The 12,757-nt window shown below is 42.4% G+C and overlaps 1 protein-coding gene across 1 annotated transcript in view; it reads left to right on the top strand.

Annotated features, from left to right (window-relative positions):
* Window positions 1-8,738, top strand: part of LOC5571711 (neurotactin) — a 166,753-nt gene extending 158,015 nt beyond the window's left edge. The window contains exon 5 of the mRNA XM_001659807.2: window positions 5,682-8,738. Within this exon, the coding sequence (XP_001659857.1) occupies window positions 5,682-7,243 (1,562 nt within the window). The 3' untranslated portion in view covers window positions 7,244-8,738. The remainder of the gene's footprint in view (window positions 1-5,681) is intronic.
* The last annotated feature ends 4,019 nt before the right edge of the window (window positions 8,739-12,757 follow it).

Raw genomic sequence — 12,757 nt, 5'->3', positions numbered from 1 at the left:
ATGGCTACAGCGTAGCGTCACGCCATTGCCGGGCGTATTGTAGAGCTCCATCTTCGTTGGTCTTGGGCGAAACTTCTCCAGTTGCCCCGAACGTTAAGGGTTGCCAGGTCCTCTTCCACTGCGTACAGACAGCGTATTCGTGGTCTTCCCCGAAACCGCCGACCTCTACCTGGTTCCCTGTTGAATATTATTTTTCGCAATTCTTTCTTCCGACATTCGCACAAAGTGACCAGCCCACTGAAATCTGCCGTATTTTACACGCTTGCTTGAAAATATTCCATCTTTGTACACTTGATACAACTCGTTATTCATGCGTCTGCGCCACACACCATTTTCGAGTTTCACATCGAGTATTGTCCGCAGCACTTTACGCTCGAAAACATCGAGAGCTTTCCGGTCTGACTTTTGCAACGTCCACGCTTCGTGCCCGGAAGAATCAATGTTTTATACAGGACGAATTTTGTTTCCGTTTGCAAGCTGCGGGACCTAAGCTGCACACGTAGTCCGTAAAAGGCCCTATTCGCAGCCGCAACACGTCTTCTAACTTCGCGGGAAACGTCGTTGTCACATGTCACAAGTGTTCCAAGCTAAACAAATTATTCAACAACCTCAAAACACATCCCCATCAAACACTACTTCAGCACCTACACCACCATGCCTGACTCTATTTCTACCTGCAACCGTGTACTTCGTCTTGGTAGAATTAATGGTCAGGCCTATCCTCGCTGTCTCCCTCTTCAGCGGCACGAAGGCCTCTTCCACTGACCTGCGATCGATTCCAATTAGGTCTATATCGTCCGCAAAGCCAAGGAGGTTTGGCACAGGTTCATGCAATCCGTAGTTCGTCCTGGCTGGAGAAATGGTCAAAAACGAGTGCGAGCGTAGGTTGCGGCTGGGTATGTTGATATTTACCAGGCTAAGCAGCGTTGGACAATCAATGTTGCATTGCAGGAGGTTTCCAATAAAGCAGCACTTTGCAACATTGCGTCTATCTTCCAGTAAATCCAAATTTATCAGCTTGCAACGGCTCCTGTAGCTGGGTAAGTTGAGCGGATTGTTCCATCTGAGATGACGCAACGCAAAGCGGATGAATTTGCGCTGGATACCCTCGATCCGTTGAATTTCGTTCTGATAGTAAGGCGACCAGACAGCAGAGGAATACTCCAGAATGGGTCGCACAATGGAGCAGTAAAGAGCTTTGAAGCAATATATGTCTTTAAATTTTTTTGCAAATCGGAACAAGAATCCCAGTTGCGACGAAGCTTTACTAACGACATATGCGACATGATCTTTAAATGTTAATTTGGAATCAATCAGGATACCCAAATCCTTGATTGTTGTTTCGCGTTGTAGCTGCACACCATTCAAATTATAGCCAAAATGATGGAGTGTATGTTTGCGGCCGAACGAGATTACTGAGCATTTAGTTACATTGAGTACCATACGATTAATGCGGCACCACTCAGCAAAAACTACCAGTTCTTGTTGTAGGAAAAGGGCATCTTCGGCCTTCTTGATCGTATAGTAAAGCTTCAGGTCATCGGCATACGAGAGTTTTAAGCAATTTAGCACGAAATTAACATCGTTCATGTACAGCAAGAATAAAAATGGGCCGATATGGCTGCCTTGAGGAACGCCGGAACAAACAGAAAATGGTAGCGATACATGGTCTCCAATTTTGACGGACATGCTTCGATCGACCAGATAAGAATGGAGCCAACTAAGGATTTGAGCATCCATTCCAAGCTTGTCAAATTTTGCCAGTGCGATTTGATGGTTCATTTTGTCAAACGCAGCGTCAACCTGTTGGCCATCTTCTATCTGCCGAATTACGAACGAGGTGAATGACGGCAAATTAGTTGTAGTCGATCGTTTGGCCATAAATCCATGCTGTTGTGGCGAAATATAATGCGCGTAACTGTGAACCAGCTCGTGCAATACGATTAACTCAAATAGTTTCGAGGTGGCGCTGAGTGCAGCTATGCCACGATAATTTGAAACCAATCGCTTGCATCCTTTCTTAAAAACTGGAAAGACGTACGATTCTTTCCAGCAGTTCGGAAAAATACCAGTAGACAACGATAAGTTAAATATCGATGCTAAAGGTGAGGCTAGAGAATCCACGCAGCGTTTTAAAACAAGCGATGGGATTCCATCCGGCCCACTTCCGGTGGATGATTTCAATTTCTTCCCTGCTGATTTTACCATTCCATCGGTGACGTAGAACCGCTGAACAGAAATCGGAAGTTGAGGTACAATCCTGGTTGCTTCGTCTACTACACATGGGTCAACTAGTTCGTCTGTAAAAACGCTACTAAATTGAGTTCGGAACAAATCGGCAATACCCGCGGTAGAATCTGCTTCAAAAGTTCCGTTGGACATCGTTGATGGCAAACCGGATTCCTTCCGTTGATCATTGACATAATTCCAGAAACTTTTGGGATTATGCTTGAGCCGTCTTTGCAGATTGTCCTGATGGGCATTATACAGATGATCGTTGAGCCGTTTATATTCGGTGTTAGCTTGAACGTACATTTCTCTTGTAGAGTCCGTACGATATTTGCTGTGACGCCGGAGAGCTGCCTGTTTGGCCCTTTTTAGTTGCTTAAGTTCAGGATTTGACCATATCGGTTTCGGAGGCTTGAAACTAGGCTTGATAGGGACAAATTGGCCGATGGCATACAACAAGATACCGGACAACGTCGAAGCAGCGAGATTGGCATCGCTATTATGGAGAATGTCATCCCAGTACAAGCTTGTGAGAAAGTTGTTCATGCCATTGAAGTCAGCTTTGCCGAAATCGTATCGAACGTCTTCCAGAGTGTTGCGGAAACATAATTGTGGATTGACTGCAATTTCCATTAGTAACGCTGGATGGTGTTTGCAGGTTTTGATGAGCGGTGATGGAGCTTGCATGATTTTGCAGTCATTTATATTTCCATTTTCACCGTTCAACAATTGCTGAAAGTGCTCCTTCCACCTGGCAGCCACCGCCGTTTTATCGATCAGCAAATTCCCTTCTCGATCATTGCACATGGCGGGCACAGAAACGGCATTGTGCCGCGCACCGTTGACCGTTGCATAGAATCTCCGCATATCATTTCAGTTCAAGCTGTCTTGAGCTTCAGCTACCACACTTTCTTCGTGCTACCTTTTCTTTGTGCAAGGGATTCGCTTTTCATCGGCTCTCGCTGCCCTGTACCGCTCTCTATTCTGTCGGATACCGGCCACAAGCATACGGCTTCTGACGACATTCATCATGTCTGTCACTCTCTGGCACTCTTCATCGAACCAGTCGTTTCGTCTTCGTCGTTGACCAGTGACAATCACTTCCCGCGCCATTGTTGTCACAGCTTCGTGGATAGGGTCCCACAGGCTGTCGGCATCTCCAGCAACGTTGATTCTTCCCTACTGCTCGTCTAGTTGCTGGCGGTACTGTGCAGCTGCCCCATCAGTCGACAAGCGTTGTATATTGAAGCGTTGCGTTCTGTTTGCTCTGGAACTCGTGACGCTCGATAACCTCGTCCGAATTTTAGCTATAACGAGATAATGATCCGAGTCGATATTAGGGCCTCGGAAGATCGTTGTCCTTCATTCATTGCCGGGTCTGTTGCAGTAAAATCATTCCGGTTGCCTCTACTTTTAAAGAGTCTTCGATAGGCCACCTAACCAGGATAGCGCTACCTACATCGTGCTAGAGGAGCTGCCTCTTCGGTGCTGACACGATACAGCATTGTCCGTTTATTCTTTACAGGATCAAACTACTTCGCTCGCTGTGCTCCCCGTCTTCTTGTACCAACTGGATTCGACGCAAACACCATCTTGTCCTGTAGTCTTGCAACATACCGTGCCCAACGCATTCTTCCGGCTTACGCCACCTTCTGGATATTGGGTTCACCGTAGAGCCTGACGAGCTCGTGGTTCATTCTCCGTCGCCACACACCGCCAAAAATGGCCCTAAGCACCCGTCATTCGAACACTCCAAGTGCTTGCATAGTTCCAGTATAATCCATACTTCTTGTCATGTACTTTGTTTTTGGCGCATTCATTATCAAGCCGACTTTTGTCGCTTCACGTTTCAGGGGGCGTACCAATCTGCCCCCATTCACAATGTTCTGCTGACAATATGCATATCATCCACGAAGCGGCAGAATCTTAAAAATCGTACTTCGGTTGATGAACCCGGCTCTCCGCAAGACAGCTTCTAGCGTGTTGTTGAACTGCAGACACGAAAGTCCATCACCCTATCGAAGTCGGCATTTGGAATGTTCGCCCGAAATCTTCACGCTATTCTGCTCGCGGCACGAAGCCTTTTCGTTGCTCTTAATTAGTCTTGTGAGCTTCCCGGGAAAGCTGTTTTCGTCAATAATTTTCCATAGCTTTTTACCGATTTACCGTACAGTGAAGATTGGGTCGGTCGTCGAGCGATCGTTGACGAAACCAACATGATAACTTCCCACAAACTCATTTGCTATTGGTAATAGACGACGGAAGATAATTTGAGGTTTCACTTTGTAGGCGGCATTCAGGATAGTGATCACACGATAGTTTCCACATGACCCCTTGCTTCAACTCCTCCGATAGCTGTTCCGTTCCCCAGATTCTGACAATCAGACCAGGTGCAGACTGGCGAAGAACCAGGCTCATTTTCATGATTTCAGCTCCAATACCATCTTTACCAGTCGCATTCTTGTTTTTGAGCTAATTGATCACATCTTTGACTGCCCCCAATGTGGGAACAGGTTGGTTTCCTTCATTCGCCGTGCTGACGTAGTCATTTCTTCTGCTATCGTGACTCTCTGCGCCTGTGTTCTCCGTGCCATTCAGGTGTTTGCTGGTGCTGGTTCCATCTTTCAATCACCTCATGTCTGTCAAGATGCTTCCATCATTATTCCTACACGTTTAGACTCACGACACGAAGCCTTTCCGAGATGCGTTAAGTATTCTTATAGAACTTTCGCGTTTCTTGTGAGCGATGCAGCTGCTTCATTTCTTCACATTCCGCTTGTTCCAGGCGGCGCTTTTTGTCCCGGACTAAGCGGGTTTGCTGCTTTCGGTTTTCTTTGATATCACTCCACATTTTGAAGCCTTTTCTTCCATTCTTGAGATTTTTTTAATCAAAACCCATTTTTACCAGATGTTGCACCATCGTATTTCACCACCACAGCCCAAAAAAGTCTACAAGGCGTGCTTCGTTCTACCTACCAGCAAGTCTGATGCGTTCGAACCAATCGGAGTTTCGCCGCCCACGGCAAAAACATATAAATTCGAAGATTTTCACACTTCAATTAGTAAACTTTCAATCTACTAAGTCTCTTTCACTAGGTGCAAACAAATGACAATTTTTTCGGGCCCATTTTGATGAGTTCAGATTTTGATGCTAGAAATATACTCAGCTGTCTGTGTCCTCACTGCCTGCTCTGTTATTTGCGCCATTCAGGTGTTCGTCGAAGTGCCATTCCCACCTTTCGATTAGCATGTATTGAGTGTTAATGGTGTTGGAAAAAATACCAGATTAGATGTCCTAAAAAGGCGATATTGTGGAGTAAAAAGTTTAACCCTCAACTGATGAGAAACTCAATGATAAAACATGGACTGAAATCAACAAACCTCGACAGCATGATTACTCATATTTCGAAGTTTAAAACACAAAACTCTAATATTCGTTCCTTCTTTTCCAGACGACATTGCCATCATCACCGGAATTGTGGTGTTCCTGCTGCTGCTTGCCTTAATCATTGCCTTCACATTCATCGGCAAATCGGACCCGGTCACCGCTCCGATTCGAGACGGAAAGTACATCGAAACGGTAACGTCATGCGGTAAAGTTGAAGGTGTGCTGGAAGATGGTGCATTTGCGTTCCGTGGAATTCCGTACGCCGTTCCGCCGGTTGGTCCGCTCCGTTGGAAGGCTGCTCAACCCATTGACAATATCAACTACTGCTGGAATGAAACACTGAAAGCGCACAACTCTACACCGGTTTGCTGGCAGTTCTACGCCGACGGAAAGGTTGATGGTGCCGAAGACTGTCTCACCTTGGACGTCATTACTCCAAATGTGCGATACGACAACCCACTGCCTGTAGTTGTTTTGATCGGAGCTGAATCTTTCACCGGTGATTCACCCGGCAAGTTGCGTCCGTCTACGCGCTATGCTCGTGCTCGTGATGTAATCTTTGTGCGGCCAAATTTCCGCTTGAATGTTTTCGGCTTTCTCGCTCTTGAACAGCTCACAAAATCATCTCATCCACCAACCTCGGGCAACTATGGACTTTCGGACATAATTGCGGCTCTAAAATGGGTTCAGCTTAACATTGCTCATTTCGGTGGAAACCCTGAATCCGTCACTCTTTTCGGGCATCGTGCGGGAGGAACTATGGTCGCTGCCTTGGCGTCATCCAACAAGACCTCCAAACTGTTTGCCAGATCTTGGATCTCATCTGCTGCCTCGATCTATCCTGGAAATCCTCTACCAGAGTCAGAGAAAGCCAATACTGCTTATCTGGGTCGCATTAAGTGTGAAAACGCAGAATGTCTACGGGATAAGGAGGATGAAGATGTTTTAGATGCTGTTCCGGATACTTGGAGAAGAATCTTCCCTGATCTGCCCTCCGTTGAAGAAAACGCAACAGCCAATCATGAGTGGCTCGTTTTGGACGGTCATATTCTTCAACAGCACCCTGCTGATGTCTGGAGTACAGAAACCGGAAAGCTGAAGTACGTGATCGGAACAACCGCTCATGAAAGTCACTCTGAAAAACTGCATCTCAAATACACCGAATGGACCCCAGAACTGGTTACGAAGCACGTCAACGAGAGCAAAATTGGAGAACTCGGTCTCACTGAGGAAGCCCTGAAACGATACAACGCCACGTATCAAGGACTAGTTGCCATGATTTCGGACATCCGTACCGTCTGCCCCTTGATGACAATTTCCCAGAAATTACTCACTTCTCAGTTCTACGTAGTAACGCAAACCGGAGGCGAGCTTGGCATAGCAAATGTCGACTCGGACATTCAGGCTATTCTCGGCCGCTACGAGCCAAAAACTCCGGAACAGAGACGATATGTCTCCGCCATTCAACAGCTGTTCTACCACTACGTCTCACATGGTGAGATCAAATCTGAACTGCGACGAAAACTTCTCGACATCGGTCAAGACGCACTGCCAACATATAACAGTGAGAATTGCGATTTCTGGATCAAAAACGATATTGTTCCGCGTTATGCGCGGCTAGATTAAAGTGTGACAATAGGGTAAAGAGTTGTTCTAAATAGGCGTAACGCTAAGCAGAACCAGTTATTTAATGTATCGCTCTCTCTCCCGTTTTCATTTTCGAGCTGCATAACAGAGCGGGACCATTGCATGGAAATTATAGACCCAGGCCAAATATTGGACCGTTTTTCTGCTTCCTACGCGAATGGTAGCTTTTTGATACGAACAGACTTTACAGTCGCCCACTTTTTACGGGCCAACCCTTTCCTCCTTTATATCTCCAGTATTAGCGAAATATTATCCTAAAACTAATGAATAAAACATCAGTTCGTTTCAGAACGACCTCACTTTGACCAAAAATAATCATGAGTAGATTTCACAGCTCATAAATTACGCATACTCGAACACATTTAGGACAATTTTTAAATAAAAATTCAACATCTCTTTCGCTACTCAGTAAAATTAAATTCATAAAAAATGGTTGAAAGCAGCAACCATATTGAGAAGAAGGACATCTGGTAAGCAAGGACTACACTGCGCATGGTCAAATTTGGCACCACTGGTAGGTCGATTAGCGAGTGCACAAACCTAATCTAACCTTAATTGCTAAATTTGACCATTGTAATTCATTTTTACATTCGATAGTTGCCGTTGGCAAAGGTATTATTTTCAGAATAATTTATTAGACACAATGTTAAGTGGTCCATCTTCTCGGTATGCAATTTTGATTGAATAAGCTAGAATTAGCCAGAAACCGCAAATTTTGATAATAGTTAGTCCCCAGAATGGAAAAATTACGACGCATTAAAAGCTAATACAATGAAATGGCTGTAAAAAGTTATAGCTTTTAAATATTATAATTATGAGACATATTGGAATCGTAATATATTAAACAAATCTCATTAATTTATAGTACAGCAAGAAGCAAGTGAAACACAGAGAACGGCAGTGGGAAGATTCTCCATAGAAGAGGATTATTTTCTGTTTGTAGGAAAACAAAATCTCTCTTAAGAAATGAATGAAAACAGATTATCTATAAACAGTGTCGGCATCGGTTTAGTACGTAGCGCATATTGTTGTAATTTATACTTATGAATGTAACTTGTAATTATTGTGTACTATTTCGCGCATGCTTAGTTCCATGACAATTTAGTGATCTTTTTAATAAAGGCATCTCCTCAGATTTGCCCTCCTGATTGGTAGTCACACGTTAAGGCAATAGTTTTAAAGAGGCGGAAACAAATACCTATGCATTTAATTTCTGAGCAGACAAATATTCATCCATTATTTTACAATGATCAGAATTCTGGATTATCATACGCCGTTTACTTTAAATACATAATTTATAAACAAAAAAAGATTCAACAATAGCCATTGTTTTGTGTGAAAACTGAAATACTCAGCTCAATAAAACAACCTCCATGGAACTCTTCCACCGGCACCCTGACAGGTTCATGTGGAAGAATGCAACAATAAATCCAACACTGAATATTAACATTAAACAATAAGAGAGGAATGCAACGTGTAAAGAGGTCAGAAAGAAAAGGTTAGAAATATACATTCTTCATTTTTGGATTGTAAAAAAAATCCTGTTGTTATTCAATTCCGAAAAAAACTCGAAACTATTCTATGAACCAGTTCTAATATTAATCGCGAAGACAGTCACTCGTGAGACGTGACCCTATAAGACACTAGTGATGTCTTCGTTCGAAAGGAAAACTTTATCGTGCTTGTGAATTATTTCGGTAGGGTGGCCCAACTTTATGATAATGTTGATGGTGATACAGGGAGGGTGCGCTGGTTGGACACGACTGCAGCTAGCGAATCGAGTTTGTTACTCATTTCTACGAATTGTAACGCAAAAGTATATCTATATTATAGAATACAACCGTCTAATTATTCCAAATCATGCTAGTTTTCAGTGCGCATTAGACTGATGCAAATTTTGAAGTTTTTGCTCCCCTATGCTTAAACGATGGTTTTATGGTGAAAATTATCCTCCTAAAATTTGAAGTGATTCGGAAGAAATTTGGTTGTGCACACGCTATTTGAAGTTTATATGGAGTCCTCTAACTGCTCGTCATAATAATCTATGGAAAAGTGAACACACATATCTCATGTGAAAACTTCCCAGCTACAGCTTTGCTGAAGACCACATTTTGATGGGACGTAAGGATAATTTGTTATTATTGATAACAAAGTCTAAATCATGCTGAGATGATAATTCAATTACATTCAGAGCAACACTGCATTTTTGCTGTAGAACATAGTAGCCTTTGATCTATTCTTCCCGCCAGGAGCACCACTGTTGCCTGCCGAACAGTTGGTGAAGCATGCTACATGCAAACCAACTTTATGATGATGAATAACAATTTATCCTGACGTCCAATCAAAAAGTGGTATTCGGCAAAGTTGTAGCTAGGAGGATTTCACATAAGAACGCTTGTTCACTTTTCCATAAAATATTATGACGAAGAGATAGAGAGCTGAACACAAAAGATTGGCGTTTTCCATAGTAATCTCCATACAAACTTCAAATGGCTTGTGCACAGCCAAATTTCTTCCGAATCACCTCAAACTTTGGGAGGATGCTATTTACTATAATTAAAATCGTTTAAGCATAGGGGAGCAAATATTTCCCGTATCGTACCCTCGTGCTGTGCGTACACAAATTCTTTCTGCTCTCGGACGTTTTTGAAGCTACCTAAAGCAATAAAACAGTTCTTCTCAGTGCTACAATAACAGTACTTTTCAATACTACATTATTCTAACTATCGATCCTTGTTTGGACCCGTGCCTTTGGATTTCGTTAGACTCGTTAGCGAAAGCTAGCGGTGGTAGGGGCAATGGGGGCAATATGAACATACGGGGCAATATGAGTCACCTCGGATTTGACCTCAAAAACAGTGTTTTAATGTCTAGTGTTATTGTGATCTGCTAGAGGATGCTTCAAATAGCCACCACAATAAAAACCGTAAAAATATTCGTTTTAAAACTCGAGATATTCACAAAAATGTACATATTTGTCCTTTGTCATGAAAAGCTTATAATTTTGGCAGTTTTAAATTAAGGCTGTAAGACAATTATATTTATTATTCTGGCAAATTTTACCAATCAACTGATACTTCTGGTAATACTGAACAATTCGAGAGCGAAATTAGATTTATTCTTGAAAAAATATATTGGAAAATAGAATATTATTTAAAAAGTGAAGGGGCGGGGCAAAATGAGCATCCTATATGTAAGCAAAACAAACAAAGTTTTAAACATAAAAATGAACTACCGAAATGTACTAGATTATATGTTTACGTTCTTTGGTTTCACGTCGCTTAGGAACGGATGATGTGGAAGTTGTCCGTCTCGTTGCCAAAAATCGAGATGTGAACACGCTATCGTTCATATCTTTTAAAATTGGACTGAGCGCAAATTTTAAAGACAGAGCATTATCTTCCTCGACTTGGCCCAGGGGAGTTTACTTTCGTGAGTTCCAAAATCTCCGATCAAATGAAAATTTTTGGAAACCTCAAGTGACACCGAACCAAACCGATGCAATAACTGTGAATCAACCAATCAACGCTTGCTCATCAGCGGAAGAAACCAGCATGATGGAACAAGGCAACCGCGACGCATATTAGAAAGCACTATGGAGGCCTCCACACTACTCGACACAGTCCCGCCTTTTGCTGCCAGCGATCATCGTAGGGGAACTGGGGGTAATATGCCCATAGGGGGCAAAACGCGCCACCATCGTTTTGGACGAACGATGTGTTTTATTATGCTTTTTTTGACCCTAGATCATAGAAAATGGATAAAAAGGCTTTTGCTAATATGTTTTTATGTGTTTTTCTCAACCAAATCGATAAAATCGTATAAAAACGTTTTTCGCTGTTTTCGTTGCAATTTTGTGCGATTTTCAATGTCATTTTTTAGGTCGATAAATAACCCAATTTCTGAAACTATTGCCGAGAGCCAACTTGTGCACTGTCATAGTTTGTATTACGTGCAAAACATATGTTAAATTTGCCCTCAAAAAGCTTATTGGAGGACCTAAACTTTAATCAACTCTGGGGGCAAAACGCCCACCCCTCTTGCATAACACCAAAACAGCCGTTTGAATTCAAATTCTACCAAACGTAATGCCACGTTGAAGTTACGCAGAAATTTGAACCTTACAAATGTACATTTTTCGCATCAGCATGTATACTATTAATGAACAATAACATCTGAACAAACGCCCGGATGTATGCAACACATATACATGCATGATTGTGTGCGTTCGTTTACAGCATGGCTAACGCCGAACTCAAGCGGGGCGTTTTACCCCGCAAAACAATACATATGCAGTTAAGCAAGCATTTTTTAAAAATTAATTTATAAACCCCAGAAAAGTTAAAATGGATAGCTGTTTCTGCTATTTGGTAGAAAACATGTTTGTCTATCTGACCATAATTAAAAAAGAGCATGAAATAATGTTTTTCACATCTAAAATCGCTGTTCTCCTTAACGTGGGCAAACTACCCCCAGTCCCCCTAGACGTCGCGGTCCTGTCGTCGAGTCTGTTGTGGAGGTCCTCCAGCCTACTTTTACAGGCAAGTATTTGAATTATCGAAACCTCTCCCTGCCTGATCGACATTCCGATTCCAGACTGTGTGCTATTATGCACACTTCTATTCACGAAGCTTCATCGTCTACAACTCCGATGTATATCAACGAGACATATCCGCACATCATCTCCTGCTCATCGCAATATATCCCGGGACGCCCGCAACTAAGCAGTATGGAAGCCTCGGATCCGCCTAGCTCAGTCGAGCTTATTGTACGTGCCGCCATCGCAAACCAGTCCACTGTGTTTTAATTCCTCGTTTTCATGCGCTTTTTGAATAGCGCCCTAACCGTTGATTTTAGCGATATAGTTTGTTCGGAGAAGTTTCTTGGTATATTAAGGCGCAACTTTTGACGAAAAAAATTTTGTGATCAATCCACCTAGCAGTGAGATAGAAAAACTAATTTTTCAAAAAATTTAGATAGACATATGGTGTCTTCGACAAAGTTGTAGAATTGGCAATTTGAAACAACTTTGTCGAAGACACAATTTTTCTATCTCTTATACTTTTTGAGATATATGCCGTTGTATGTGAATGACCCCTAAAAATCATATTTTTTATCATAACTTTTTTCCAAGATTTTTAACATTTTTTGTGTTTTCTACAAAGTTGTTTGTTATAGAAAAACCCGTGTTTTTGCTGAACATATCATCACCCTATCTTTTTAAGTAACAAAGTTATTCATGAATTACTCTTTTTTTCAAGGGGTAGTTTAGGCCTCTATAACTGGCTTCGGCGCAAAATGGCGCAGACAACTCTTACAAATCATGAAAGTACCATATCTTCCCTTTCGGCAGTTGATAAAAACTTTTGTCTATAAGCGTCTTTGCATGGGTTTTTACTATCAAACAAATAAGCCTTATTAAAACGAATTCGACTGATAATTCTTTTACTTTAAGAGATAGAGAGGTGCAATGTTCAGCAAAAACACGCGTTT

Source organism: Aedes aegypti, chromosome 2 (assembly GCF_002204515.2).
Source record: "Aedes aegypti strain LVP_AGWG chromosome 2, AaegL5.0 Primary Assembly, whole genome shotgun sequence".
Taxonomy (NCBI): domain Eukaryota; kingdom Metazoa; phylum Arthropoda; class Insecta; order Diptera; family Culicidae; genus Aedes; species Aedes aegypti.
The sequence above is the reverse complement of the archived record's forward strand: the minus strand, read 5'-3'. Positions and strand labels throughout refer to the sequence as shown.